A 24,472-nucleotide genomic window follows, 5' to 3' on the forward strand; every position below is an offset into this window, starting at 1 on the left:
CATTGAAGGCAAATACATGTGGACAAAACACCTCGTCTTTCATTATCGCTTTTAACATCCAAATGTATAACTTGACAAGCTTTTACAGTGCTTATGACAAAAACAGATACATTTGTGTACAGTGGTATGTTTGTTACAGATGACGGTAAGCCAAGCAACAAGCTCAGTAGTAACGCACATGAGGCCTTTTTGGGGGTTGTTCGAAAAGCAGACAAATAGAAATAAACATTACAGCAAAAGTGTGCCTGTTCTCCAAAATATTTCTGAGATTTGGAGTCTTTTAAAGTAGTGTTCCACATAAATATGCACAAAAAAATTATTACCGCGGTGGGGAACATGTGGGGCCATTTTTGTGTCATTTTTTTTTAATATGTGCCTAGGAGGACTTTATTAGAAAGTGCTTTCCCACCTCTGTACTATACAGTCAACAGGTTAGAACTAGGAGTATCCTATGAGATGAAATTTAAAACAAAATTGATGTGATCCTGGGTGCATGTCCGACTACAATATCTACTGTGTGAGAAACAATGTCCAAAGACCTGAAGGATGTTGCCTGGTAGCATTTACAGCTACTGTGGAATCACATGCGTTATTTGCTTCTCAGCAAAACTTGCCAACACCTTCAAAGCATTTAAAAAAAGAAAAAAATCACAATACATTCGGTGTCATCGATTGCTTACAAGTGCAGGGACAGTCTCAGGATGAGCAAAAAGGGAACCAGACCTGTCTCTGGGTAGGCGAGGTAGGGTTTGGATTCTAGTGCCTTAAAAAACTCACAAAACCTTTGCAGTCGTCATCAACAGTGTCACATTTTCGAAGTGCGTCTGAGGAAGGCTAACTTGTAGACATCCATGAGCTCTTTCTTAACGTTTGGCTGATTTCAGATCAGACTTTAATGTCCTCTTTGACAGTAAGCAGGGACAAGCTTTTTTTGATGCGCAGGGAAGTCAAGCGGGCAGCGCCGTTGGCATACCAACACTCCCTCATTATTTTGCCCATAACCCGCAAAGTCTGGAACAGAAGGAAGAGCAGATAATGTTTTAAAAAAAAAAAAATGTCAAGATTGTATATGATAAAATCATGCTAGTCCACAAAAATGTTAAACAATCGTGGAAAACTATTAATTCAACTAGTGTGGGTTATGCTTAAAAGCATTAGCTCCATCTTGAGCGTGTCTGTCTGAACATTCCGAAGAGGTTGTGTCATTACCTCGTGGCTCTGCCACCAGTTGGAGATGTTAGGTCGAATCTTTTGGTCACACACCACCTTTTTCATGTCTTCAACTGAAGGGTCTGAGGGCACCAGGTCGTAGTATGGCAGCTGATATTCTTCATGGATACCTAGTACAGTTAAAAGCGGCACTATGAGCACAGAAGTTGGATAATTTGAGTTAAAAAAAAATAATTAATAAATTCTGTGACCTCCACTGTTGCAGCGACGCGCAATCTCCCAGTAGACCAGTCCTAAAGCGTAGATGTCAGCACATTTGAACGACTCAAAGTGTCTCGTGTTGATTGTCTCGTCCAGCACCTCTGGAGCCATGTACCTGGAAGGAAAAAAGATTTTTAATCGGTGATCAAAAGTATTTCCTTTGGCTGACCCACCTCTTGGTTCCCACTCTTTGGTTGGGAGCAATGTCGATAGTATCTGTGACGGAGTCGTGCCGGACGGCTAGACCGAGATCGGCGATGGCACAGGTGCCGTTTTTCTTCACGAGGATGTTTTTAGACTTCAGGTCACGATGGGCGATGCCCGGCTTGCCTACAAAATAATTTATGTTCATTACCGATCAAGAATTACACACTAAATGTTCCCCTGACAAAAAAAGTGGGTGCACCTTGCGTTCCGAGTATTTCCATATGCAGATGTGCCAGGCCGCTGGCAGCAGTCAACGCCAGTTTGATCATCCCATCAGATGTGACGGAGTAGCGGTTGAGGTAGTCGAACAGGGAACCGTACTCGTGATAGTCGGACACCAACCACAGCTGAGTCCATGTGCCATTGTCTACAACAAGACAGACGATAATTGATCACGTCATTAACGGACCTAGCTGGGAAATAGAGCAGAACTTTCAATCTTTTGAGCGATGTGCACCCTTGTTGTCAGCTGCAATGAAGCCCAGGATGTTCTCGTGTCGTATCATAATGGTCTGATAGATTTCAGCCTCACGGAACCAAGAGCGCTCTTCTCTGGAGGAGAAGATTTTCACCGCCACGTCGCCGCCACGCCAACGCCCTCGCCACACCTCGCCAAAGCGCCCCTTTCCGATGACCTCTTGGAGGACAATTGTTCTAGCGACGGTCCTTTGGACAAACAGAGGCAGGCCTGAACAGAAGGAGGGGAAAAAAAAAGAAACCCTGTGAACAGAGCACATAAAAGTCGGCTTGCGGTCCGGTAATTACGCTTTGCCCCGACCTGAGCCGGAACCGGATGTCGACAGATCGTAAATGAAGTCATGCGGGCTCCTGTCATTGGGCAAGAAGAGGTGGTCGCAGGAGGGGTCTTCCACCTGCAGCCTCTGTCTATGGCCGCAGGTCCTCCGCTGGTGCTGATACACGAGCACACCGAGCAGCAGCAGAAGACAAAGCAGGAGCAGCGGCCCTGCAGTCACAGCCACCAGTTCCAGCAGCCCCCACGTCCCACCTGGCCGGAAAGCTTCGTCGGAACCTGGCTGGGCGGTCGCTAAGGACAGGAAATTAAATTACACTGATCAACACATTTTTACATTTACATGTAGGCTCAACTTAAAAATGTTTCTGTGATTCCACTATGTAGAAGTATGTAGAGCACAAGTCAACAAAACAAACAAGCGCTGATGAAATCATCTCATCCTTTGCAGAAGTCATTACATAATCAAGCAGACTGCCGTGAATATGTGTAGGCTGAGTTAGTTTAGGACACTATGTCTTTATTTTCCTGAGTGTCCATTAAAGATGCAAACTTGGTTGTTGTTCTCACCAGATGGCACTTTGAGGTCAATGTTGTTGCAGTAGTCGGTGTAGCAGCAGTGGATGTTGACCAGGCCCTCGGCACTTTTACAATAGAAGGGCTGTCCGGGAGGTTCAAGTCTGTCTCTGCTGATGCAAGCCCGAAGATGATGCTCTTTACCGTCGATGAGGGACGTGGAAGCCACGCAGGCTCCGTCTGTCTCACACCAGAAGCCGCTCGTCCTCACACACTCTGCAGTGGTGCAGTTGCACAGAAGGGCTGTGGAGACAGATGGAGGCATGAGCAAAAGATGTCGAGTTACAAAATATGCCTAAAAAAGTCACATTTGTGAGTTTAAGCCATTATCATCCAGCTAAGTGATTTAGTTCTCACTAAGTGAGAATGGTCTAATGATGTTGCTCTAAGTGCCTTGAGATCAGTCCAAGGTGTAATCTGCTTTTTGTCTTAAATCAGAAAGAGAAGCACTGGGGAATTGCTTGACTTAAATTATGTTACAATCTTTTTGTAACACGACTATTGATACAAGTCTATTCCCTGATTATCATTTGGGTTCGTCAAAATAATCGGCACAATTAGGCGCCACCGAATATTCTCCACAAGGATTTACGGGCGCTTTACCTGCTATAAATAAGGTGGCGTGACTTTTACTAGACAAGTACGAAGACTTTAGGGAAGAATATGAGACTGAACGGTAAGAAACATCTCACAAACAAACTCGAAGCTCGCCACAACGCGATAACTCGACTAACGAACGAAACGTCACAATTACGTGATTTTTAAACCGAGTGGCTGAAAGAATGCACAACCGAGGGGAGTCACAGTCGTGTGAATCCAGTTTGAAAAACAAAAATAAGTGCGAGAGTACCAATCTTGTGACAAGGCTAACTCTGCTAGCATAATGCTGCTAGCGGCGAACGCCTCAATGTAGGTCCGGAACTGAAGAACAACAAGATGCAACTCACCTTCACAGCTTCTGTGCAAGACCGTACAGATGACGAACACTAGCGCTATGTGTAAACTCGCCATGATGAATGGAAAAATTAAATAAACAGCGCAGCGTTTCACTACATTTTTGCTAACTAAGTTGGTTAGCTAACATGAGATGAGATGAAGACACATGACATGAAATCCTCCTCCTCCAGGCAGTATAACAAACCGATTGTTTGGAAGCATAAAAAAACAACTCAAATTCTATCTATCTATCTATCTATCTATCTATCTATCTATCTATCTATCTATCTATCTATCTATCTATCTATCTATCTATCTATCTATCTATCTTCTGTCAGTCAGTTAATTCATAATAAATAAATTAAAACAAATTCTAATCATTTGAGAATGTCTGTCAGTCATCTTCAATTTTAATGTAAGTTTGCTACATATTTACAATATTTATGTTTTGCATTGTTCAGGAAATAATACTTTTGTAAATCAGCCAATTAAATAGATGATATAATATGATGCATAGTCCAGTATATGTTAATGCGAAAACATTATGCCCATGAACCAAATATAACTTTAAAAATTGACATGTGGTGAATAAAGTTGGAAAATATGTATGCAAATTTAATTTTATGTGCATGGAAAGAATTCATTTTAAAAATTAATTATATTCATAATTGAATTAATTAGAGAATTATGCAATTAGAATATAAAAATGATTAGTTTGTAGCCTGTGTATTTTCATTACATTTTTAAAATAATTATTATAATATAAATATATATTTTTAATTAGCTGAATAGAAAATGAATAAATACGTTTTAGCTCACCATACTTCACCCATCTGCTTTAGTCACGTCTGTGCCTTTTGAACTCATGAGGTAGATATAATTTAACTGGCTAGATGCATAAATTAGCACCGGTGAAACGGAATCTATAACCATGGGATTTGCAGGTTGTGTCAAAGTGGATAAAAAAAAAAAAGAAAAAAAAGAATAATTGTCATGTTCTTTAAGACAGATGGGATTTGAATGTATTATAGTGGAACCTTGGTTTTGTTTGACAAAAAATCTAATCATTAAAAACCTGAATAAATATTTCCCGCTGGAGCTAATGCAAATTGAGGCAGTCCAGTTGAGCTCAGTTCTATTCCCTGAGAATTACATAACCCGGAGCAATGACAGCCGTTTTCAAAGAAAATTAATCAGATGAATGAATACTGGGATAAAAGTTGGATGGAAAAAAAAAATCAAACTATGGCATCCAAAAAACCTGAGGTTTCACAACAGTGTTTGCTCTTGTTTGGAGTTACCATCAATCAAGAATGACTGTTTTGAAGCCCTGAGGGGTGATTATATAAAAACTTTGGTTTCACAAAGCTTGATGAAACACGTTATTTTTTGCTCTTTGTGCTGTCCCGTTCTTTTTTTTTCTCATTCTTCTCTTTCTCCTTTTTCTCCTTCTTCTTCTCCTCCTTGAGCTCCTTATATTTCCACTTTGGTGGTTCCAGATAGCCTTTCTCCATCTTCTTCTTTTTCTTTTCTTTCTTTGGCGTGGGCTCTGTGGGTCTATTGACATTAATCTGGGGGATGCACCCTGAGGGGAACACGCTGTTCCTCCTGGCCATACTTCGGGGGATGAACTTGGAGGCCACCGTGGTGGAGGCCATTGATAAGATGCTGCCCCTCCTGTCGGTGTCGGCGCAGCACGTTGTAGCGATGGAGTCTGCCGAGTGAAGTGAGGGGATGACGTGTGACACGGAGCCGTCACTGTGGCACACAGAACTTTCCTCCAGTTCCTTCTCGGAGTGTTTCATCATCAGCTCCGGTACGGCGAGTCGCCTCTTGCCCACCTCGGGGGGGCTGGTGGGGCACAGTGGACGACACCCGGTGGAAATGAGGGGGCTGTGGATACTGGTGGTCATGCGCACCATGTGGTCCATGACTCCGTTGTCCTCGGGGTCGTGAGGAAATCGGAATCCAAATGTGTTCTTAATGTGATGGGTGATTCTTTCCCGGGCGCTTTTTTCCGCCAGGGCCTTTGCGACCCGCTCCTTGAGCTCAGGCCACTCCGGGATGTAACTTTCACAAAACTGTTCAGCTTTTGGCCTCATTTTGAGGCGGCGTAGACGTTGCGTTGTCTCATAGCGACCTGTTTTTAGCGCCCAGTCCTGAGCGCATTTTCCTCTTGTGGTGTCTGTCACATGGATGTCAGCCCCTGCGCAAAAAAGAGGAGTGGGAGATTAACTGCAAGATTAATGTCATGGCTAAAATACTGTAAGCAAATAAATTAACATAGCCGTCGGGATGACTCAGTGGAGTTCGCATTGTCGACTTACAATCACAATAAAAAACATGTTGCTAAAGTAATACTTCTCAGACATTGTTAATTAAAACTAATCTTGATTATTTTTACAAAGGCAGATTTACGGTAGCTAATCTAAAAGGTTCCAGATTAGAAAATCGCTGATTACAGGTGGATTTTGTTTGGTGTTCAGAATGATCCCTTAAACCGGTCTGGCGTCATTCCGTGGTGGACAAAATTAGCTGGCTTAAAATATGGACAGCTCAACAGCCTGGCCGGCTATTCTGGAACTGAACGTTTGTTTTGGGGTTAATGGGATAATGGTGACCTTTTAAAAATGATCTGTGTCATCATAGAGCAGCAAGAGTGTTGACTAGATGTGAAGATCACAAAATGCGCGTTTAATCTTCATCCTACTTACGTACCGGCCATAACAAGAGCAGCAACCACATCATCGCGACCCGTCATCGCAGCTTTGATGAGAGCCGTGAAGCCACGGCAGTCTTTTATTTCTGTGTCTATTCCAGGGTAATAATTCAGCAGGTACATGACCGTGTTGACATGACCTGGAGATTAAAAAGCATCAATTAGAACCAATATCTGAATAAAAATGTATTAGCCATAAATTAGTTGGGACCTACCTGCTTGGGATGCAATCATCAGTGCCGTGTTGCCTTCATTGTCCTGATGATTGATGTCTATATAGGGGCAGGTGTTAAGAGTGTATACAATGTCTATGAATCCTTTGCAGCAAGCCACCATCAAGCCATTCTGTAGGAAGTAGTTCATAGGATCCAAGAAGATCATTATGCTGCTCAAGTTCAATTAGCAACCAAAGTCTATCTTCTATGTACCATGAGTTTAAAGTAAGCATCTGAACAGAATGGAATCTCTAAATTTGTGATCCTCATTTTCCTAATGATGCTAAAGATCCTTACCCAGCGATTAATGTCCAAGTCCATGACCTCATCTCTCGTCACCCCTCTCTCTAGAACCCTCCGCAGAGAGCCCGGGTCATTGCGGGCGCACGCCTGGTACAGCGTGGATGCCGTCCGCCCGTCCGACGTCTCCGCCGTGTAGTCCGGCAGCACGGAGTCGTCGGACAAGATGCTGTCTGAGTCCCACCCCGACTGAGACTCGTCCTCCTCGTCGGGGCCTGCGCCCAAGTGAGGGTCCTCCGCTGCAGTGGCCATTTCCCAACAGCCAGGTAAGATGATGCTCTACCTTCTGGCTACATCTACCAAGGAATCACACACGGAATGGAATAACGCAGCCAAGGTGAAGACAACCATCACAATCCGACAGTGAGGCCTAAAAAGCACAATGGTTTGTTCATGGTAGCAAGAGTCCACCTGTCAGGGATTAGCACTGCATTACCTGGCTGTCATGGGGTGGGTGTAGCCATGTGAGGGCCCTCACGGTTAAGTAACTGGATCAGGAATTAAAAGCCTTGCTGAGCCCACATGCCTGCTAAATAAGGAATAAACCTGCAGCTCAGAATAACCTCAGTCAAGAGTGGTGTCCGTCAACAACTATCCAGTCATCTAATCCCATTCACATAAAGATATCAAACTTACCATATGATGTCATGAACAGCAAGTGTAAGTCACCAGATATCCGAATGCAGATCACACCCTGTGCGTCAACTTGGGCGACTTCCAGCCTCTTCCGGCACTCGCGCCAGGCATCTGACAAGTTAGTTTCCTGCAGTGCCTCAGAAAGGATGTCCTTTACTCATTTCCATCCAACATGTTGTCGTGGTGACATGAAACTGAGAGGAGGAGTCTTCACACTGTCTGTTCAACTCATCCTACTTAAACGTTTATAGGATGGATTACTTGCTGCTTGGGCCTTTTTTTGCTTAGCTTTCAAAAATTCGTCCTCCTTTGTTTTTATAATTCCAGCAATGGGCATTTCTCTAAGTGTGATGGACTCTAACAAGTACAATAGTGTGATCAAAAATGACATTTTAAAAATGTTAAAATATTTATTTTTCTCATACCTTTTCATTTTTTTATTGTGTGTTATTTCTTTATTTATTCCAATCCAATGGATTTTTAAAACTTTCCAAATGTTAATCTGAAATGCACCACAAGATGGCGCCCTGCTTTTCCTTGCTGCGCGCACAGCCATAGTTAAGGCCTAATTTGACTGACATTCACCTACATATTATCATGGTTTAACTCTATTACCACTAAAATATAATATAATAAAGATAAAAACAACAGCTGGTCTTTGGGAGGGAACATTTCTTTTCAGCTTATTTCCATGGCAAAGTTTGTTGTGAAATCCGAGTCAGAGGTTACACTTTACATGGAAAATGGGTCCTTTCCATTTCTTTCTGTGAAAAAAGTAGAATGCTTTCAGATCATTGCCTCATCTGCCTTGTCCTGGATTCAAAAAGTATTACTTGAACCCTTTATCCTCCTTTCTGCTCCTCTTGAATGGGTGAAAACAACACAGTATGGAAGGAAAAAAAACTTTACTGCATATGCTGCTCAAATATTAATGTTCCAAATTGGCTCAAATCTGACATTTCTTTTCAGGGCCATTTAGTATATTACATGGTACATATGAAATCACTAAGGCAGCTGTAAACTGTCTTAACTGTCATGCTAACATTTTCTATGAATGCTCATGATAATACTTAGTCAAGTTTTCTATGACAGTTTAAAAGCCCGCTGTGGGAATGACCCCGTGGGGGCTGTGGGCCTGTCTGAACACATCAAGTCCCCCGCACCCCCTCTAACTAGGATGACCCGAGGAGACATCCCCATGCATCTGACCAGAAGTCTTCATGAGCCCAGAAGAAGAAAGCTTCTTTTCTTTTGTTCTCTAAGAGTAGAAACTAAATGTTTGTTTAACTCGTCCCTGTCCACCAATAGAGGATACGAGGAGTGAGGAAGATCTGGAGATGAAGGCAGGGGGACACTCATCCATGAGGAGCACGAGAGATGAACAATGAAGAATTTGGCTAAAGTACAAGTGAAAAGACACAAGATTGATCAAGTGAGTTTTCCTTTGTCATGTAAATTATGTGAAATGATGTTATGCTTTTCGAAAGTAGCTCTCTTGAAAGCCGTTGCACTTGTTTTTGTGGAAACACTAAAATTGAAAGCTTTCATATTATTTTACACAGTATTTGTACAATTTTATACAAGTCATTTGTTGTTGTCTCTCTCTTGTTGTTGCTTTGGCTATCATGCTAGCTTACCTTTTTGCTTGTCTAATTGTTACGCTCTTAAGTGCTGTCAGAGTGATATTCCGGTGTTAAGATAAGAAACCACTCTCACCGAAGCAAAAATAGCAGACTGGAAAGGTGTGACTAGGGATTAAAATATATTTGAAAGTGACATTTATTTCTGCCCTGAACTACAAAAAATGTATTTTTAAGTACAGTTTTTTGAGAGAAAAGGGAACTTGTGTTTTCGTCGACATTTCTTGACACACATGCTCTTTGTGTAAGATTTCAGACTGCAGCAAAGACAAACTGTTGGCTAATGACAACAATCAACATATCAAGATGGACTTCAAGTGGACCAGGAGTATGACTGCAGGATGCCAAGGTAATAATAATAATAATAATAATAATAATAATATATTTACATTACTAATACATTTGTTGCATCATCAACAATGCAGAAAAATCTTTTCCTTCACTGACTATTCCCATGTTTGTGTTCGTGCGAGTTTATGTGCATTTGAATCACACTACCGGCTGCCACATGACTGGACAGCTGTACTCAGAAGATCATCTGGTCATGAATACTTAATCTTGCCTTTGAGATTAAATCTGCCCGCCTCAGTCCTGCCAGCTCATATCGCTGCTGATATTTCCACTTGTTGCTTTTTCCACTGGAGATTTTTTGCTACCTGTGGTCACAAAAGCAAGCAAGTGAGGAGTGAATCGGATTGTGTGAACACACAGTTTGGACGTGGTTTAAGTGCTTGATCGAAATAACATAAATAGAAGACAAAAAAGTAATGATTGAGACTCCTTTTAGTGTGTGCAATTTGGCCACCAGGGGGCAGTAAAAACAAGCGAAGGCAAGCAAAAATGCACACCTCGGTAAACTGCAGTCGTGTTAGTTGTTTTTCACAGAGGATAAAGAAAATGTGTTTATTGTCTGTCTACATGTGTTGCTGCATACATTTGCGTTAGTTAACTCAAGCAATGTTCAAGTTGTCTTGTAGTTCTACTTCAGTGCTGCTTACTAAACAGAAGCAGTAAAATCATAGTGGGGAAGCAAACGAGGGTGAGAGGAGGCGGGACTAGGATTGCGATACCGTCTCGGCCATGTGAGCATGTTATCCCACCCTCATCGCATATCCCACCACCCCTCCTTCCCGCTCTGTCAGCCCTCTTTGCTTTCTGTCTGGCCACAGTTAGATTGATTTTCATCTGCATTTTGAAAAAGGACTAAGGGACAATCTGTATGTCTTTTCCTGAGGGGATTACGGGCGGAATATCGTGTCATTGTTTATCCATCACTATGCTTGCATTGGATATGACTTTTGAATGTGCCAGTGGCAAAGGATGGTCATGAGAGGGGGTCACCGGCAACGGGGATGCGGGTGTCAGCACCTGTTTAGAAAACTGCTCCGTAAATGTGGATGCTGCTTTGGCCATATGAGAGGTACGGTACGCGGATGCTTGACTCAAAATCTCTTATCAGAGCTGGTTTTATCGCTAATGTTTGAGTCATTCAAAAAAATACTTAATCCTAGTTGTGTAGCCACATTTTTGTTGGGTAGTGAACCGTGATATTTTTTTTTTCCCATATGGAAAATGCGTGACTTAGCTCAATGAAGGCTGGGAAACACTAATAGATCTGAAAAAAAAAAACTATCACAAAGATTTGATTTACATTTGTAAGCTTCACTCTTGTATGCAAACAAATGATTTGTGCTGCATCAATATTTAGTAGTGGCATTAGTATACTCTGATGTTTTGTTCTGCTGTAATTGGGTATACACTCTGTGTGTGGTAACTGAAATGAATACTCCTGATATTGTAGCACTGGTTTGGAGCCAAAGCAACTAAACACAAAGACGCACACCAACATGCGCACACACTCAGACACACGTACACACACACACACGCTTTTTGTGCCATCACTGCCTCGACCCTTAAATCCAGTGTTGTTGCAGTTGCTCAGAGTGATTACAGAGCTGTTCTGTGTGGATAGATGCTGAGAATATAGATTGTTGTGTTGCTTTACTGCAAACTCCCCATTTAATGTTCAGACTTTGTGTCATGCTTACAATAATACAAAATATATATATTTTTAGGAACAAAACAGCTGTCTCATCTTTGATGAACACTTAGGTCTACTATGCAACTGTCTTTCAATATCACTTGTGATAGTGATACTTGCATTTGTTTCGCCGTAAAACGTTTAAAGACCGCGTCGATCAATGGGATCTACATTTATTCTTCGTGCAGATTTGTTTATTTGAGGAACATTGCACTCAAAACAGGATGACAACTCTCAAAGGGACAGACTTTTTTACTATACTTTCATCTGGGGATTTGGATGTTGCAAAATAAGCAAGCTGCAGAAACGACATCCACAGAAAATCAAATGTCATTAGCTCTTGCTACAGAGAGTGCAATTCTTGTCAGTCTGTCATGTGTTATAATTAACCATCCATCCGCCTCAACAGGAAGCCTGGGCAAGGATTTAGTTTAAATGAGCATTTCATCTGAGCAAACGATGAAGCAGCATCAGCTCCTCATGACTCACAAATGATATGCGTAATATATGAAAAGCTTTTTGTCAATCAGTAAATTTGTGTCCTCGCTAATGTTTTTACCCCGTTGTCTTTTTCAATCACCCTCAAAGACCTTTTAATCCACCTGCTCAACTCTCATAAATCAGCTTTAGTTTGCCGTGGTAAAGCTTTCATATTATTGCTGCTGCCTATGGCGCCTGCATGCAAGGTTGAAATCCCAGCGCCGGTGCCTGCGTGCACTCCTGACACCCTCGGGTCCGGATGGACGTCCAGCTGTTGCTCTGTGGGAAAATGACCCGTTACATAAGCTCCTCAAGCAAAACACTGACTTGCACCTCAGCAGTGATTTGGACATTGCAGTGACCATCACGACATCACTAAAGGGTTGTCTAAAATGTTTTTCTTCTAAGGGACGCACTCTTAAAACTGATGAATTAAAAATTGCACCAAAACAGGAAGAATTTTGTCTTGTACAAAAAAAAAAAAGGGTTTGTTTGGTGTAAAAGCAACCCAGGAAGTTGACCCTACTTCCTGGGTCAGTCCAATTTTCAACCCCAAATTGTTTTTAAGCCAACATTTTAAGGGTGTACAGAAAAATAGAATGCAAATGCCACTTTGACATTCTTTGCCTGTTTTCATTTATATTTAATGCGCTGAAAAACAACACATAACTACGCCTTATATTTATTTTAAAAAAACAGCTGATAGATTATTTTTATTATTATATCAATATAAATAATTATAATAATATCATAATAGTATTAGCCTGGGCTGGATTGGGCACATCTGGCAGAAAGTGTTTCGAATCCGTACGGGATAGACTAAAACCTCAAGACAGACTATTGGAGACAAAGAAAGGAACCGCAATTGTTTTGTTCAGGTCAGGCTAACTTCTTATGAGATCCAGTTGGCGAACAACCGATACCATCGAATCCCCCCCAGGGAAAGAATTTGTTTTTATTACTCTTGAATGTGAATCCACGTGGCTTTAAAGGACCGCTGATGTTTGATGTTCAGATGAAGGTTTAAAGCAGAGAAGTTGCAGACCTTCACCCAAACTTCTCTAAATCAAAGGTTACGACATCAGTGAAGTAGTTTTTCAAAGGTGGGCGATAACTTTTGCGAAATAAAAATTCTTACATATGGGTGAAATCCTGTCATTGTAAATATATGCTTGTTCATTAAAGTTCAATATTTAAAGTTATTTACCCAACTATCACTGAAGACAAAAAAAAAAGAACTGGTTCTGCTGCATCACTATATTTAACTTTTCTTTTTTCATGCTCTATGATAAATACTATGTACAGTCAAAACACCATGTAGAATTTCCACCTGTGATTCAGAGATGTTCCTCACACGAGCAAAGCTGTATTAGTAATTTGAATTTTGTACCAATGGGTACAGCAGTTGCAGCGACTTGAGTTTCACTTCGGGCTCAGCACAGGAAATTGAACATTTTTGTGCAGAAATCTGTCTGAAGCTTGTGACCCGAGAAGACCAACTCTCACAATTAACTGCTCCGTTCCCCTGCAGGAGAGTCGTACTCCGTGGTGACCGTGGATGGTATCGTTAACCCGCCACTGGTCCCGCCATCCCACCAGACCTCGGGCAGCTCCAGCCCCGGCTCCGGAGGATCACGCCATCCCGTCAGCGCCTTGAAGAAGTGGCTCACCAGTCCGGTCCGCAAGCTAAGCTCCGATGCCAGAGGAGGAGCCGGGCGAGTCGACAAGCAGATGTCCGCTTCGGACAGTAGACTGCAGCCGTCGAATATTTCCCACGGTGGAGCTCAGCCGAGGCCTTTGGAACCACATGACGGCGACTTCACCATCTTCCCCTCTGCAGATGCGGTGCGGTTTTTGTTTCTATTGATACGTGTACTTAATGAAATGAAATATTTGAAGATAAAATTAGTATTTTCTTGCTCAGGTATGGAAAGATGGCCCGTTGAGTCACGAAGTTTCATCTCCTCTGCCCCCTTTTCATCAGGGTGACTTCTCGGACCTCTTGCAAGGCGGAGACGCACAGAGTCTTGTAATATCTCTATTATTATGTTACAGAAAATTACACAATACCACATAGGGTAACAACAACCCAGGCTAAACATAACTCCTCCCTGATATGCCTTAAAACAGTCGAGTAGCATCATACATCCTTGACATCAATTACTACTGAACCTTTCACGTTTGACTTTCAGCACAAACCATTCCCAGCAGTTTTAAATTAAATGGAGCTTTTCTTCACCAATCAAAAAAACGTATTTATTCAGCTTTCATGTCCTAATGGTGATTTATCGTAATACCACATACAAGCAAATAACAAGAGCGCTCAGGCTATGAATCACAAATATGCAAACACTGAGTCGCATTTGCATGTGAACCGTTTCGGATTTGCGCCTTTCGCTAATTGTGCCAAATGGACATTTCACCTCTGTCTGGTAACTTTAAACCGTACTGAGAGGGAGTCGAATCAATCCTGCAGGCTTTTCTAGACAGCATCTGGATGTAATCAAGCGGCCAGTCTGTGTTGGGAAAAAGGGCGAGGGGTTTGAATCCAAGTTAGAGCCTTGAGGCAAGGTGACATACAGGCTGATGGACCTTTGTGGAGTTTGTCTCGCCTTTTGCAGATACTTCCCAGAAAAACATAGTGTGCAAGGTCAGAGGTTACTCACAATATCTCTTCTAGTGTTGAATTCAAGAGTTCCACACCAAACATCTTTCCTCTTTAAAATTACTGGAAATGTATACGCTCCCCACAAAAAAAACGGCAACAATTTTTGAATATATTTATTTTAATTAAAAAAAATCTCTACGGTGTTATACTTTATGAAACTTACAGTAATATAATTAAATCGAGTATAATTGATTATACAACAATTTGTGCCTATAATTCGATGGGCATCGTGCTGTTTATTCTGGTGTGTGTTCCTCAGCCCCCAGGGGGCAGTATAATTCATATACAAGCCGTACACTGTTTTGAAGATGATTGCATCTTAACTTGTCGATCTAAAAGCATTGTTAAGGACAACTCAGCTCAATGCGGCAATTTAAATAGCAAAATGTCTGATGGTTTAGCAGGCGATCAAACAGCAAAGTGCAAATTTGACCTACATCGTGACTTAACAGAGGGATTATGAAGCACCATTCAGAGATGGAGAACAGAATGGAGTGAGACTGCAGTATGTCAAGAGGATTACAGTCAAATTCACATTAGATTAGATCGCTTTTAGGTGACTAGGGGCATTTGTTACATAACAGCACTCCATGCCGTTACCCCCCACACAACATCCGCTGCACCCCATCCGCCTTTACAAATCCCAACCATCCATCAGACCCCCATACTACATTTCATACATCTACAAAAAAAATCTGCAAGAACCATCAAAAAGTTCTCTGGGATTTAGTCATGATTTTGACAAAATGTATCCATGTTCATTGCAGAGCCACAAATCCAGTGTCAACACTCTCCAAGATGAAGACAGCAGCTACAACGTGACAGAAGAGGCTGGTAGCCAGTTGTCTGTGGTTGCTGACAGCGAGGAAGAAAGAAACATTGCCTTTGAGAAGAGCTTGTAAGTGTCACCCTCCACGTTCTTCGCAAAATGATTCTCAGTATTATTTTCGTGCACGTTGGTTCCATTGAATTCAACCAAATTGTCTTTTTCTCTTAGGTATGTGCTGACAGAGCTGATAGAGACTGAAAGGTTATATGTGGAAGATCTTGGACTCATTGTGAAGGTGCAGTTCAGTATAATTTGCTTCCAAGCAGCTAAATATTTAGGAAATTTGTGTTCCTTTATAAGATGTGTCTATGTGTAGGGCTACATGGCAACAATGACCAGTCAGGCCGTTCCTGAAGACCTTAAAGGAAAAGAGAGGATCGTTTTTGGAAACATTCATCAGATCTACGACTGGCACAAGAGGTGTGTGTTTGTTTTTACTTCTTATATCATATGGTTGCTTTGACTGATTTTTTTTTTCCTGTCTTGTGTTCCTCAGTTATTTCCTGGGCGAGCTGGAGAAATGCGTGGCTGATCCAGACACCTTGGCCCAGCTCTTCATCAAGCATGTGAGGCTGTGCCTGCTCAACATTTTCTCTTCAGAGTGTCTCATTTTCTCAGTCAATCCGTCTGTCCGTCCATTTCACAGGAGCGTCGTCTTCACATGTATGTGGTGTACTGTCAGAACAAGCCCAAATCAGAGCACGTTGTCTCTGAGTACATCGAGACCTTCTTTGAGGTGAGAACTTGAGAAACTGAATCGCACGTCGTTGCGTACTCACCAATGCCGCGTGTCACCTGACAGGATCTCAGGCAGCAGTTGGGTCACAGGCTGCAGCTCAATGACCTGTTGATCAAACCCGTCCAACGCATCATGAAGTATCAGCTCCTTCTCAAGGTCTGCAGCTCCTCCCCTGCTTATTGTGCTTATGAAAGATCCTAAAACAAAGTTCTTTGCCATCGTCAGGACTTCCTTAAGTATTACAGCAAAGCCGGACGGGATGTAGAGCAACTCCAGGTATTATTCAGCCATTTTTTTTTTTTGTCTTGTGAACCAATCGCCAAGATTCTCCTGTTTTATTTTTGCTTGGCAGAGGGCAGTGGAGGTAACGTGCTTTGTGCCTAAACGATGCAACGACATGATGAACGTGGGCAGATTGCAAGGCTTTGAGGTACGATAAACCCGCATACACCCAGCGAGAATCATGACGTGAACATTACGACTGGGATGAATCTGCTGGTTTCAGGGGAAAATCACAGCTCAGGGGAAGCTCCTCCAGCAGGACACCTTCTCTGTGAGCGACCAGGAAGGCTGCCTGCTCTCCAGACCTAAGGAGAGGAGGGTCTTTCTATTTGAGCAGCTGGTCATCTTCAGCGAGCCAATTGATAAGAAAAAGGGCTTTTCTTTACCTGGATATATTTTTAAAAACAGCATCAAGGTAAATAGTGTTTGGGTATTATTCAATCTTGACATTTTTGGTTTCAAGAATGTTCTCAGAGTGACAGTGTCATTACCAAGTTGCAATAGAGAGAGAACAGAAGTCGTGCATCTTTAGAGGCGGTTAAATGAAGTTCACCTGAATTGATTCGGTTCCTTCTAAATTGTAGGTCAGTTGCCTTGGCGTGGACCAGAATTGCGGTGAAGGCCCGTGCTCTCTCGTCCTGACATCTCGCGGGATAAACGGCAGCGTGACTCGCTTCATCATGCAGGCAACCTCTCCGGAAATACAGCAAGCTTGGCTCAGCGATGTGATACAAATTTTAGACACTCAAAGGAACTTCCTTAATGGTACCAGCACTTCATGTTTTGATAATAGAAGGATCAGAGGCAGTTTATTTATTTTTTACGGTCCTTGTTCCAGCCCTTCAGTCACCTATTGAGTACCAACGAAAGGAGAGCAACTCAAACAGCCTCGGCAGGAACATGAAGTCTCCAAGTTGCCTGCAGCCTTACCTGTCGGCATCGATGGACCGCCACCAGCAGCTCGGCATGCTGACTTACAACACCTCTCTTCCGTCGCTGCATCCTCCCCACCGTAACCCGGCCTCAAAAGCAGTAAACGCACAATTGCTCTTTTTTTTTCTTCTCTTCTCTTCAGAATCACACTATAATATTTTCCATCTTCAGATTTCAAACCCTTGCGTCATGACACCTCAAGTGACCCACCTTCAGCTCTCGTCAGAGCCACAACTCACTTTGGGCCCAGAAGTCACAGGAAGCCACGAGACGGCCATCTCTCTCCCACCCTGTAGTCAGCAAAGCTTGCAGGTACACCGCCCCTGCTTGCGTTTTTTTCTTTAATCAATAATTTTCACGATTGACTGCCGCTTTCCAGGCAACCACTCTCCATGACAGTGAAACTTGAGTGCATGAGCCAGACAGCAGCATCTGGATGGAGACCATGCTAAGTCTTTATCAGGCATTGTACCTTTATAATGCTATTTTGATTTACTGTGACACCTCAAGTGTCCATTTTCAATGGAATTAACTGTTTATTTGAACCTTGCGATTTGGCATAATTGTGTGTTTACAGTTTGTTGGGCTGTTTAGGCGCAGCCATGATTAGATTCTTATCTGAACCAAACACATTTGTGCTTGTGTCACTGAGCAGAAAGAAGAGAAAGAGAGTGCGCATCTCAGAGTTCTAAATGCAGTTTGTTTTTGCTTTCCGTGCTTGGCTTTGTGCTGTAAATAAAGCAAAAAGAAACAAATGATCCTGCAAGGTGGAAAGCGGGTACGTACACTTCTGTTCTGCCTGTAATAAGTCGACGTTTATAATAAAAGAACACAATGTACAGAGCAGTCAGGTGTGTTCATGTGAAGAGACTCAACCGGTTGGAAGAGATTATTTTTATGTCCACTTAAGCGGAGGTTTCACTAATATGATAGCGTGTATTGCCCTCTAGCGGAGAATATTGCGTATTACAACTTATTTAGAATTTGACAAAAAAACTTAACCAAACGTTTGATTTTCTCCAACACTCAGATGTTTTAATACTGATTTTTTTTCCCCGAACACATACATTGTAGTATGTCACAGCACTTGGAAACAAAAAATATTTATAACGACCCAGTTTGTATTGTACAAAGGGGTATTAATTCAGTGGAAAAAGTGGCAAAGGTGCGAGAATAGAGTTGTCAGGTTATAAGACATAATCATAGTAGTAATATTGCAAAAATAGTCATAAAACTAGCAACAGATAATAATGCAAAACATTCTGATAGAAAAAGATATTTTGACTTGATGAGTTGTATACTGTCAGCTATTACAAATCTAAAATCATTTCTGCTTACCTGAAAACAAAAATACAATTACAGTCAGCGTCTCGTGGGAGAAAAAAAAAAAAGTCTGCGCTAGCTTGCAAAGTCTACAATTAAGTCTAGTCATCAAACTACAGTGACACAACAGCAGCCTTTAAAGACTGGTATAAATAGATAAATAAATAAATAATATAAATAAATAAATACCCACTTGAGGAATCATAAATGCATTGGCAATAGATGTAATTAGTACTAACAAAAACTGATTTGCAGTGTAATGTAATTTGATCTTTAAATCTGCTTCCTTCCGTTTTTAAACATGCACTTTGGTCCACCATTAGTCTGAAGCAGCATTTCAGATGAGGTGCAGCCACGGGTGGATTTTTGTTCAGAAACCTCAGTTATAAATCACACATTTAAAATTTTGCTTTTTTTTAGGTCAAACTTAAAAGCAGGAAATAGAAATATCTCCAAAACACGACATGCTAGAAAATAAACACTTTTTTGAATTGGCATAAAAAATAAATTAAAAGTCATTAAATTTTGCTTTTGAAGGGTGTAATTTGAACACGCACGCATGACACACACATTAGCTTGCACATGTTTTCAGCTAGGTGTGATGATGGACAACAGCTTCTCAAGCTCCGCAATGTCGCTTCGTGGAGAAGGATGGCCAAAGTGGTCGCAATATTAGGGACCACATATCTGCAGTTTCCTTTGTGTGGATTGTCACTTTGTGAGAGATGTCCCTTTTGACCAGCCACAACGATAAATTGAACCATCTAGATTTTGAGTTGGAATTCTCAAATAAAATGTCCAAGATTCACGTTTGGTCTTTGTAAACAAAAAGACATGTCTTTATACTGTTTGTAGTATGCAGGTAAATACTCGCTGAATCCATTCCATGGCACCAACAAAAATGTAATCAACAAAAGCATCCTCGTGTCCTCTTTGGCAAATCGGGATGTGAGGGAAAAAGCAAATTAATCACCACGAGTCAAACACTGAAATCTGTTCTTGAAGAAAAGGAGGCCAAGCTTGCTTTGCGAGGCGTCAGAGGAAGCCGCTGGGTAACGAAACTTGGCGTAAGCTTTGTCGCTTTCTGATTGGCTGGCCCAGGGGAACTTGATTTTGCTGGCATGACCGACGATGACGTCATCGCAAGAGCCCACGTGGAGTGATCCGAGACCATCGATGAAAAACTCTGCAAACAAACACTCATCTTAACCATTTGACAATCTTAGCTTTTATTATATTTTACCAGCATAATTGCTTTGTTTATACTCACCTAGGTGGGCTACCCGGTTGAGGCGCGGGTCAAAACCGACCTGCTGCACTTTGTCGGTCCGAGCCAGGAAGAAGTTAACCACCCCGTCAGTCACCACGCAGTTGGGGAAGCCTTGGATGATGTGATGAAACCCTCTCCTCAAGTGCAAACAGTCGCCATCCTCCTCCCCGGGTTCGATGGATATGGTCTGCCTGTAGGTGGTAATATATCCTGTGGCCTCACGAACCGCACCACCCACCTGGACATGTATACATTAAAATCGCCTTAAGTGCCAAAGACAGCAATTTGAGAAAAGCAAAATGATATAGCACATTTCATACACAAGGCTTGGTGGGGATTATGTATACTATAATGTCTCTGCTTGTGTGTGTCTCACCAGGTCCAAAGTGGTTCTCTCTAAAACATCCACAAATTTCTCCAACTTGGTCTTGCTGGTGAAAATGAAATCATCATCCACCCACAGCACATACTTGGTGGTCACTTGGGAAATGGCCAGATTCCGACCAGCAAACCAGCCCTAGAGGACATCCAGAAATCAAACATCAGGTACAGTTTGAGAAATGAGTGACCCAACTTACAAAGTTTTTTCATATGATATATGAACGTGGCAGTGAAACAACAGATATTTGAACAAAATGGGTGAAGCAGCACATATAGACACGTAATGTGACAATACTCTCTGGCAAAGTAGATTCTGGTTAATTGTTACACCAAAAAATTGTGTTAGTTGTGAATTAAAATGAGCTCCCAAGGCTCAACTATCAATCGAGAATATTCCATCCCTTTGTCTTACCTTTCCAAAAGGCATGATGTAATGTTCAATATAGGGCCCAGAAATGCTTTGAGGATTTTGACTGTCATCCGCTATAATAATAGTGACGGTTGGATAGTATTTCCTCACGCTGTCGATGAGGTTCTGAAGCTTGTCGTAACGCAGGAAAGTCTTTGTTGCTATGGTAACCAGAGCACTGATGTTGTACTCTGAGGAAAGCGGAAGAAATCACAGGAGAGTGAAATCTGTTTATAATAGTAAAAATCGTCCTACGTTTTATTCAGCGACGACTTTCTGAGCACTCAAGGTCACTTTAGAAATAAAAACACACCTCCTTGAGTTCCCGTGTTGTACAGTTTAGGTGTTGCACCGTGGCGGATTTTGATGATGAAGTTGGCTTGATGGCCCTCCGTCTCAAAGTGCACTGAAAAACACAACACGAAGCAAGTCAGTTTTCAATTGTTGAAAGTATAGAACGATGTTGACAATGAACTCCAGAGCCTCACCTGTGTCCGCCGTATTGGGATGGAACAGCGTATTGGTGTACGTGACAAACTGCAACTGTCGGTTTAGTTCGGGGAGAAGGCCGCTTGACAACGTCATGTGCATCTCGCCATCACCTTGGATTTTAACCCCGTCCACCTCTGCGGCAACATTCAGCGTCCCCAACGTGGCGGTCAGATTTATCTGCAACAAAAGTAATCATGATAAAGTGTCTCCAATGTGGCAACAAAAAAAATACTTACTGAGTAGTGGTCTTTGGGAAGATCCTGTAAAGCCAATCCTGAAACAAACATTGAATGAAGATTTTGATGTGCAGACCAGATTTTTGCTGATACATACCTGGGATGATGATTGTTTTGAGAGGCCGCACCTCCACGCCCTGCGTTGGATACTGTAACGGGTTATTTGCCTCGGCAATCATGAGCACATCTGCAGATGTCTGTAACCTGAGGATCATAGCCAACACACAATATATATAGATCATATAATATAGATGACACGATGGAGTTATGACTTTTTTTTCACCTTTTCTGGAGGCTTTTGAACTCCTTGTCTCGTCTCTTCTTCACCTCTTCCAGCTCGCTGGCCTGGAAGGCCGTGTGAAGCGGGCGAGCTGACACCCGTGACGATAAAATTTGGAGGAAAGGCAGGGTCACTCCTTCGCTCTCACAAACGCATCCGTTGCGTGCCAACAAGCTGCCAAAGTCAGCACACACAATTGAGGGGTGAGCTCATTTGGTTTGTTTTAGAGGGGGGTTGTTTAAAAAAAAAAAAAAAAAAATCCCTCTAATTACCCTGCCACACTCTCGCGCACATGAAAGGGGATGGTGCTCAAGTGCGGATGAGGTTCCGGGAGACGATCCTCCAGATGCCTCTCATCTAGGACACCAGGTCGCTGCCAGACCTCGATTGTTGTGTAGGCACGGGTGGGCCACGTGTGGATGAGAGCCAGAACCAAGCCCACTGACACCAGGATACCGAACAACACTGTCGTCCTCAGGGAGCGCATCCTGACCCTTAAGTAACAAAAAGACCAAGAGCTTCAATTATGTGCGTTCCCAGGACGCCTGCAATGAATTGATGATTACCTTGCAAGAAAAGAATTCAGTAAGGCATTCCTCCTACTTTTCAATAGTGACCCCCCCCCCCAAAACAAATTTCCGCTCTAAGAAATATGTGTGGTAGGAGCACCACAATATCGTAAAAAAATGACCCGATTTACTGGTATGACAAATGAGTCATCACAAAAAAACCTAAACTGCCCTCTCCGGCAACAACAACACAAATACCTGACAATCAGTCTATCCTGTCAGGAAAAGGGCTTTCTCTTTAGAAATCTACATCCCCAGGAAACGTGGAGCCACGGCCTTCCACTTCTGGGGAAAATACGGAATTGCAAGTCACGAAACTTTTGTGCTGGTGCAGAAATATTTGCAGTTGCCTGAAAGGGAATTACACTGCCCATATAATCCGTACAATAAACTCAATTGTGAGTGCCCATACCTCTTCCTCTTATCACAATAAATAGGCACAAATCTGTTGTAACACACCAACTGACCCGAGACAAAGCTGACAAATCATGTGTATATATATTATATTAGGACAGGGTGTAGTCACATCTGAGTTCAACCGTGACCTATCAAGACAGTATCTATAATTCCCTTTAAATGTGGCTCATAAATCAAACGCTGGAATCTCACCGTGTAAAATTGGCGGAATATTTGTACACATACCAGGAGTCTCTCTGAATGTGTTTCTTTCATTTAATAGTTTATCCTGATTATAAACTCATGTGATCTGGATCCTATCCCAGCTGGCTTTGGAGAGAAGTGGGCCGCACCCTGCACTGTCATTAGCCAATTACTGGACACCTTCAGACAAACAATCTTTTTTTTTTTTTCAAATTCACACCTAAGGACAATTTAGAGTCTTCCATAGATGCAGGTTTTGCAAATGTGGGAAACCATGCAGGAGGGCCTGAGGTGAGATTATAACACAAAAGCTAAAAACTGAGGGAGACATTTGACACTGTGCTGCTATTGGTCCAAAATTACCAGCAAAACGTGTGAGCGGTTTCTAACATGAATAGTTCATGATTTTTTTATTTTTTTTTAATAGACAGACTTGGATTGCTTGTGCACCTACCGTTGTGGTCAGTGTGTATGCATGCAGATCATAATCATAATAAACTGTTACTCATGTTGGGGAAGACTGAGAGTCGCTATACACGAGCAAATAATGATACTACATGGAGAACGGTAGCTGTTTTAATTATAGGCAGGATAACATGGAGGAGAAACAGACAGTGGACATGCTGTCCATATATGGACACAATAGATATCGCTTGGAGATGTGTACCGTTACATTATGCAATATAAATCTGGTACATTTTCATTCCTCACGCCTTGTCTTTATGATACATCTGAACATTAAGAACGACCGCACCAGGCCTTTTTTGCTATGCATGAACAACACGACAGCAGGGTTAAAAAAAAAAAAAAAAATCACATTAATTAAATGACAGACGTTCAGATGCTGCAGAAAAAAACATTTTTTCGTTTTCTTTAGGTAATAAAGCACTCACCTCAATTTAAAGGTCCATCGCAGCTCTTCCCCTGTATGTGGACTGCAAGGAGATCGCCCCTCATAATGGACCCTCCTCCTCCCCAGTGCTCCCGTAGACGGATGCATACGCCAAGAAGCGGTTCGTGCACTTAAGCTGCCTACTGGCGCATCTCCACAGCGCAAGTAAACAAGCGCTTGTGAATTGGGAGACGCGCAATCCTCACTACTAATAAATAGGAATAAATCCAATGTGGCTTATTATGAACACGTGTGCCATCAGTACTGATATGTATTTAAATACGTCCTGTGGGGAAAAAATAGACGTTCATTTGAAAACACACAAAAGTGATTTTACAAGATGCCCAATTATGTTGTTTATTGCCACTCAGCCGAACCCACCACAAAAGGTGATAATGAAAAAGCATTACGTAGACTGACAGACAAATTAGCCAATAACAGAAGACCATATCCTCCTTCCTGACCAATCAGCTGCCAGAACGTAGACGACTACCCAGTTTATACGCTTTATTTCTCAAGTTGCAATTAGCATTTGAGCCATCAATTTAACCACTAATTAAAAAAAATTCAATCATCAGGTTGTCAATATAACACTAATAGTCTACTGTTAATACGAATGGCTAACCAAACGTTACAC

At 42.1% G+C, this 24,472-nt stretch overlaps 4 protein-coding genes across 8 annotated transcripts; 1 reads left to right on the forward strand and 3 right to left on the reverse strand.

Moving 5' to 3' along the window:
• Positions 1-37: 37 nt before the first annotated feature.
• Positions 38-4,160, reverse strand: LOC125976678 (activin receptor type-1B). The gene is made up of 9 exons (XM_049732471.2): positions 3,913-4,160; positions 2,960-3,208; positions 2,417-2,683; positions 2,096-2,326; positions 1,838-2,005; positions 1,605-1,761; positions 1,422-1,546; positions 1,210-1,340; positions 38-1,011 (listed from the first exon to the last, which is right to left on the reverse strand). Exons 1-9 carry the CDS (start codon positions 3,974-3,976, stop codon positions 886-888), a joined length of 1,518 nt encoding a protein of 505 aa, XP_049588428.1. The 5' UTR covers positions 3,977-4,160; the 3' UTR covers positions 38-885.
• Positions 4,161-4,513: 353 nt separating this feature from the next.
• On the reverse strand, positions 4,514-7,387 carry ankrd33ab (ankyrin repeat domain 33Ab). Its single transcript, XM_049732473.2, has 4 exons — positions 7,133-7,387; positions 6,836-6,965; positions 6,620-6,760; positions 4,514-6,107 (listed from the first exon to the last, which is right to left on the reverse strand). The coding sequence occupies exons 1-4, from the start codon at positions 7,385-7,387 to the stop codon at positions 5,284-5,286; spliced, it is 1,350 nt and encodes a 449-aa protein (XP_049588430.1). The 3' UTR covers positions 4,514-5,283.
• arhgef25b (Rho guanine nucleotide exchange factor (GEF) 25b) lies at positions 7,253-18,229 on the forward strand. 3 transcript variants are annotated; one of them, XM_049732466.2, is made up of 18 exons: positions 7,253-7,401; positions 9,080-9,203; positions 9,661-9,760; positions 13,464-13,777; positions 13,857-13,961; positions 15,368-15,498; positions 15,598-15,664; positions 15,746-15,849; positions 15,926-15,995; positions 16,076-16,165; positions 16,232-16,324; positions 16,394-16,444; positions 16,521-16,598; positions 16,674-16,865; positions 17,035-17,215; positions 17,289-17,482; positions 17,555-17,695; positions 17,763-18,229. In XM_049732466.2, the coding sequence occupies exons 2-18, from the start codon at positions 9,156-9,158 to the stop codon at positions 17,790-17,792; spliced, it is 1,989 nt and encodes a 662-aa protein (XP_049588423.1). In that variant the 5' UTR covers positions 7,253-7,401; positions 9,080-9,155; the 3' UTR covers positions 17,793-18,229. The 3 variants fall into 3 exon arrangements, with proteins under 3 accessions (XP_049588423.1, XP_049588425.1, XP_049588424.1); XM_049732468.2 differs by lacking the exon at positions 7,253-7,401 and having other exon boundaries at positions 8,763-9,203; positions 9,668-9,760; XM_049732467.2 differs by lacking the exons at positions 7,253-7,401; positions 9,080-9,203; positions 9,661-9,760 and adding an exon at positions 10,518-10,831.
• A 162-nt stretch (positions 18,230-18,391) lies between these two features.
• Positions 18,392-24,190, reverse strand: b4galnt1b (beta-1,4-N-acetyl-galactosaminyl transferase 1b). 3 transcript variants are annotated; one of them, XM_049732470.1, is made up of 11 exons: positions 23,837-24,190; positions 22,047-22,268; positions 21,778-21,948; positions 21,592-21,698; positions 21,495-21,532; positions 21,255-21,435; positions 21,080-21,172; positions 20,770-20,957; positions 20,353-20,493; positions 19,977-20,214; positions 18,392-19,892 (listed from the first exon to the last, which is right to left on the reverse strand). In XM_049732470.1, exons 1-11 carry the CDS (start codon positions 23,941-23,943, stop codon positions 19,672-19,674), a joined length of 1,707 nt encoding a protein of 568 aa, XP_049588427.1. In that variant the 5' UTR covers positions 23,944-24,190; the 3' UTR covers positions 18,392-19,671. The 3 variants fall into 3 exon arrangements, with proteins under 3 accessions (XP_049588427.1, XP_068508409.1, XP_068508408.1); XM_068652308.1 differs by lacking the exon at positions 23,837-24,190 and adding an exon at positions 22,986-23,335; XM_068652307.1 differs by lacking the exon at positions 23,837-24,190 and adding an exon at positions 22,953-23,335.
• Between the last annotated feature and the right edge of the window lie 282 nt (positions 24,191-24,472).

The sequence above is a fragment of the Syngnathus scovelli genome, chromosome 11, assembly GCF_024217435.2.
Source record: "Syngnathus scovelli strain Florida chromosome 11, RoL_Ssco_1.2, whole genome shotgun sequence".
NCBI lineage: Eukaryota > Metazoa > Chordata > Actinopteri > Syngnathiformes > Syngnathidae > Syngnathus > Syngnathus scovelli.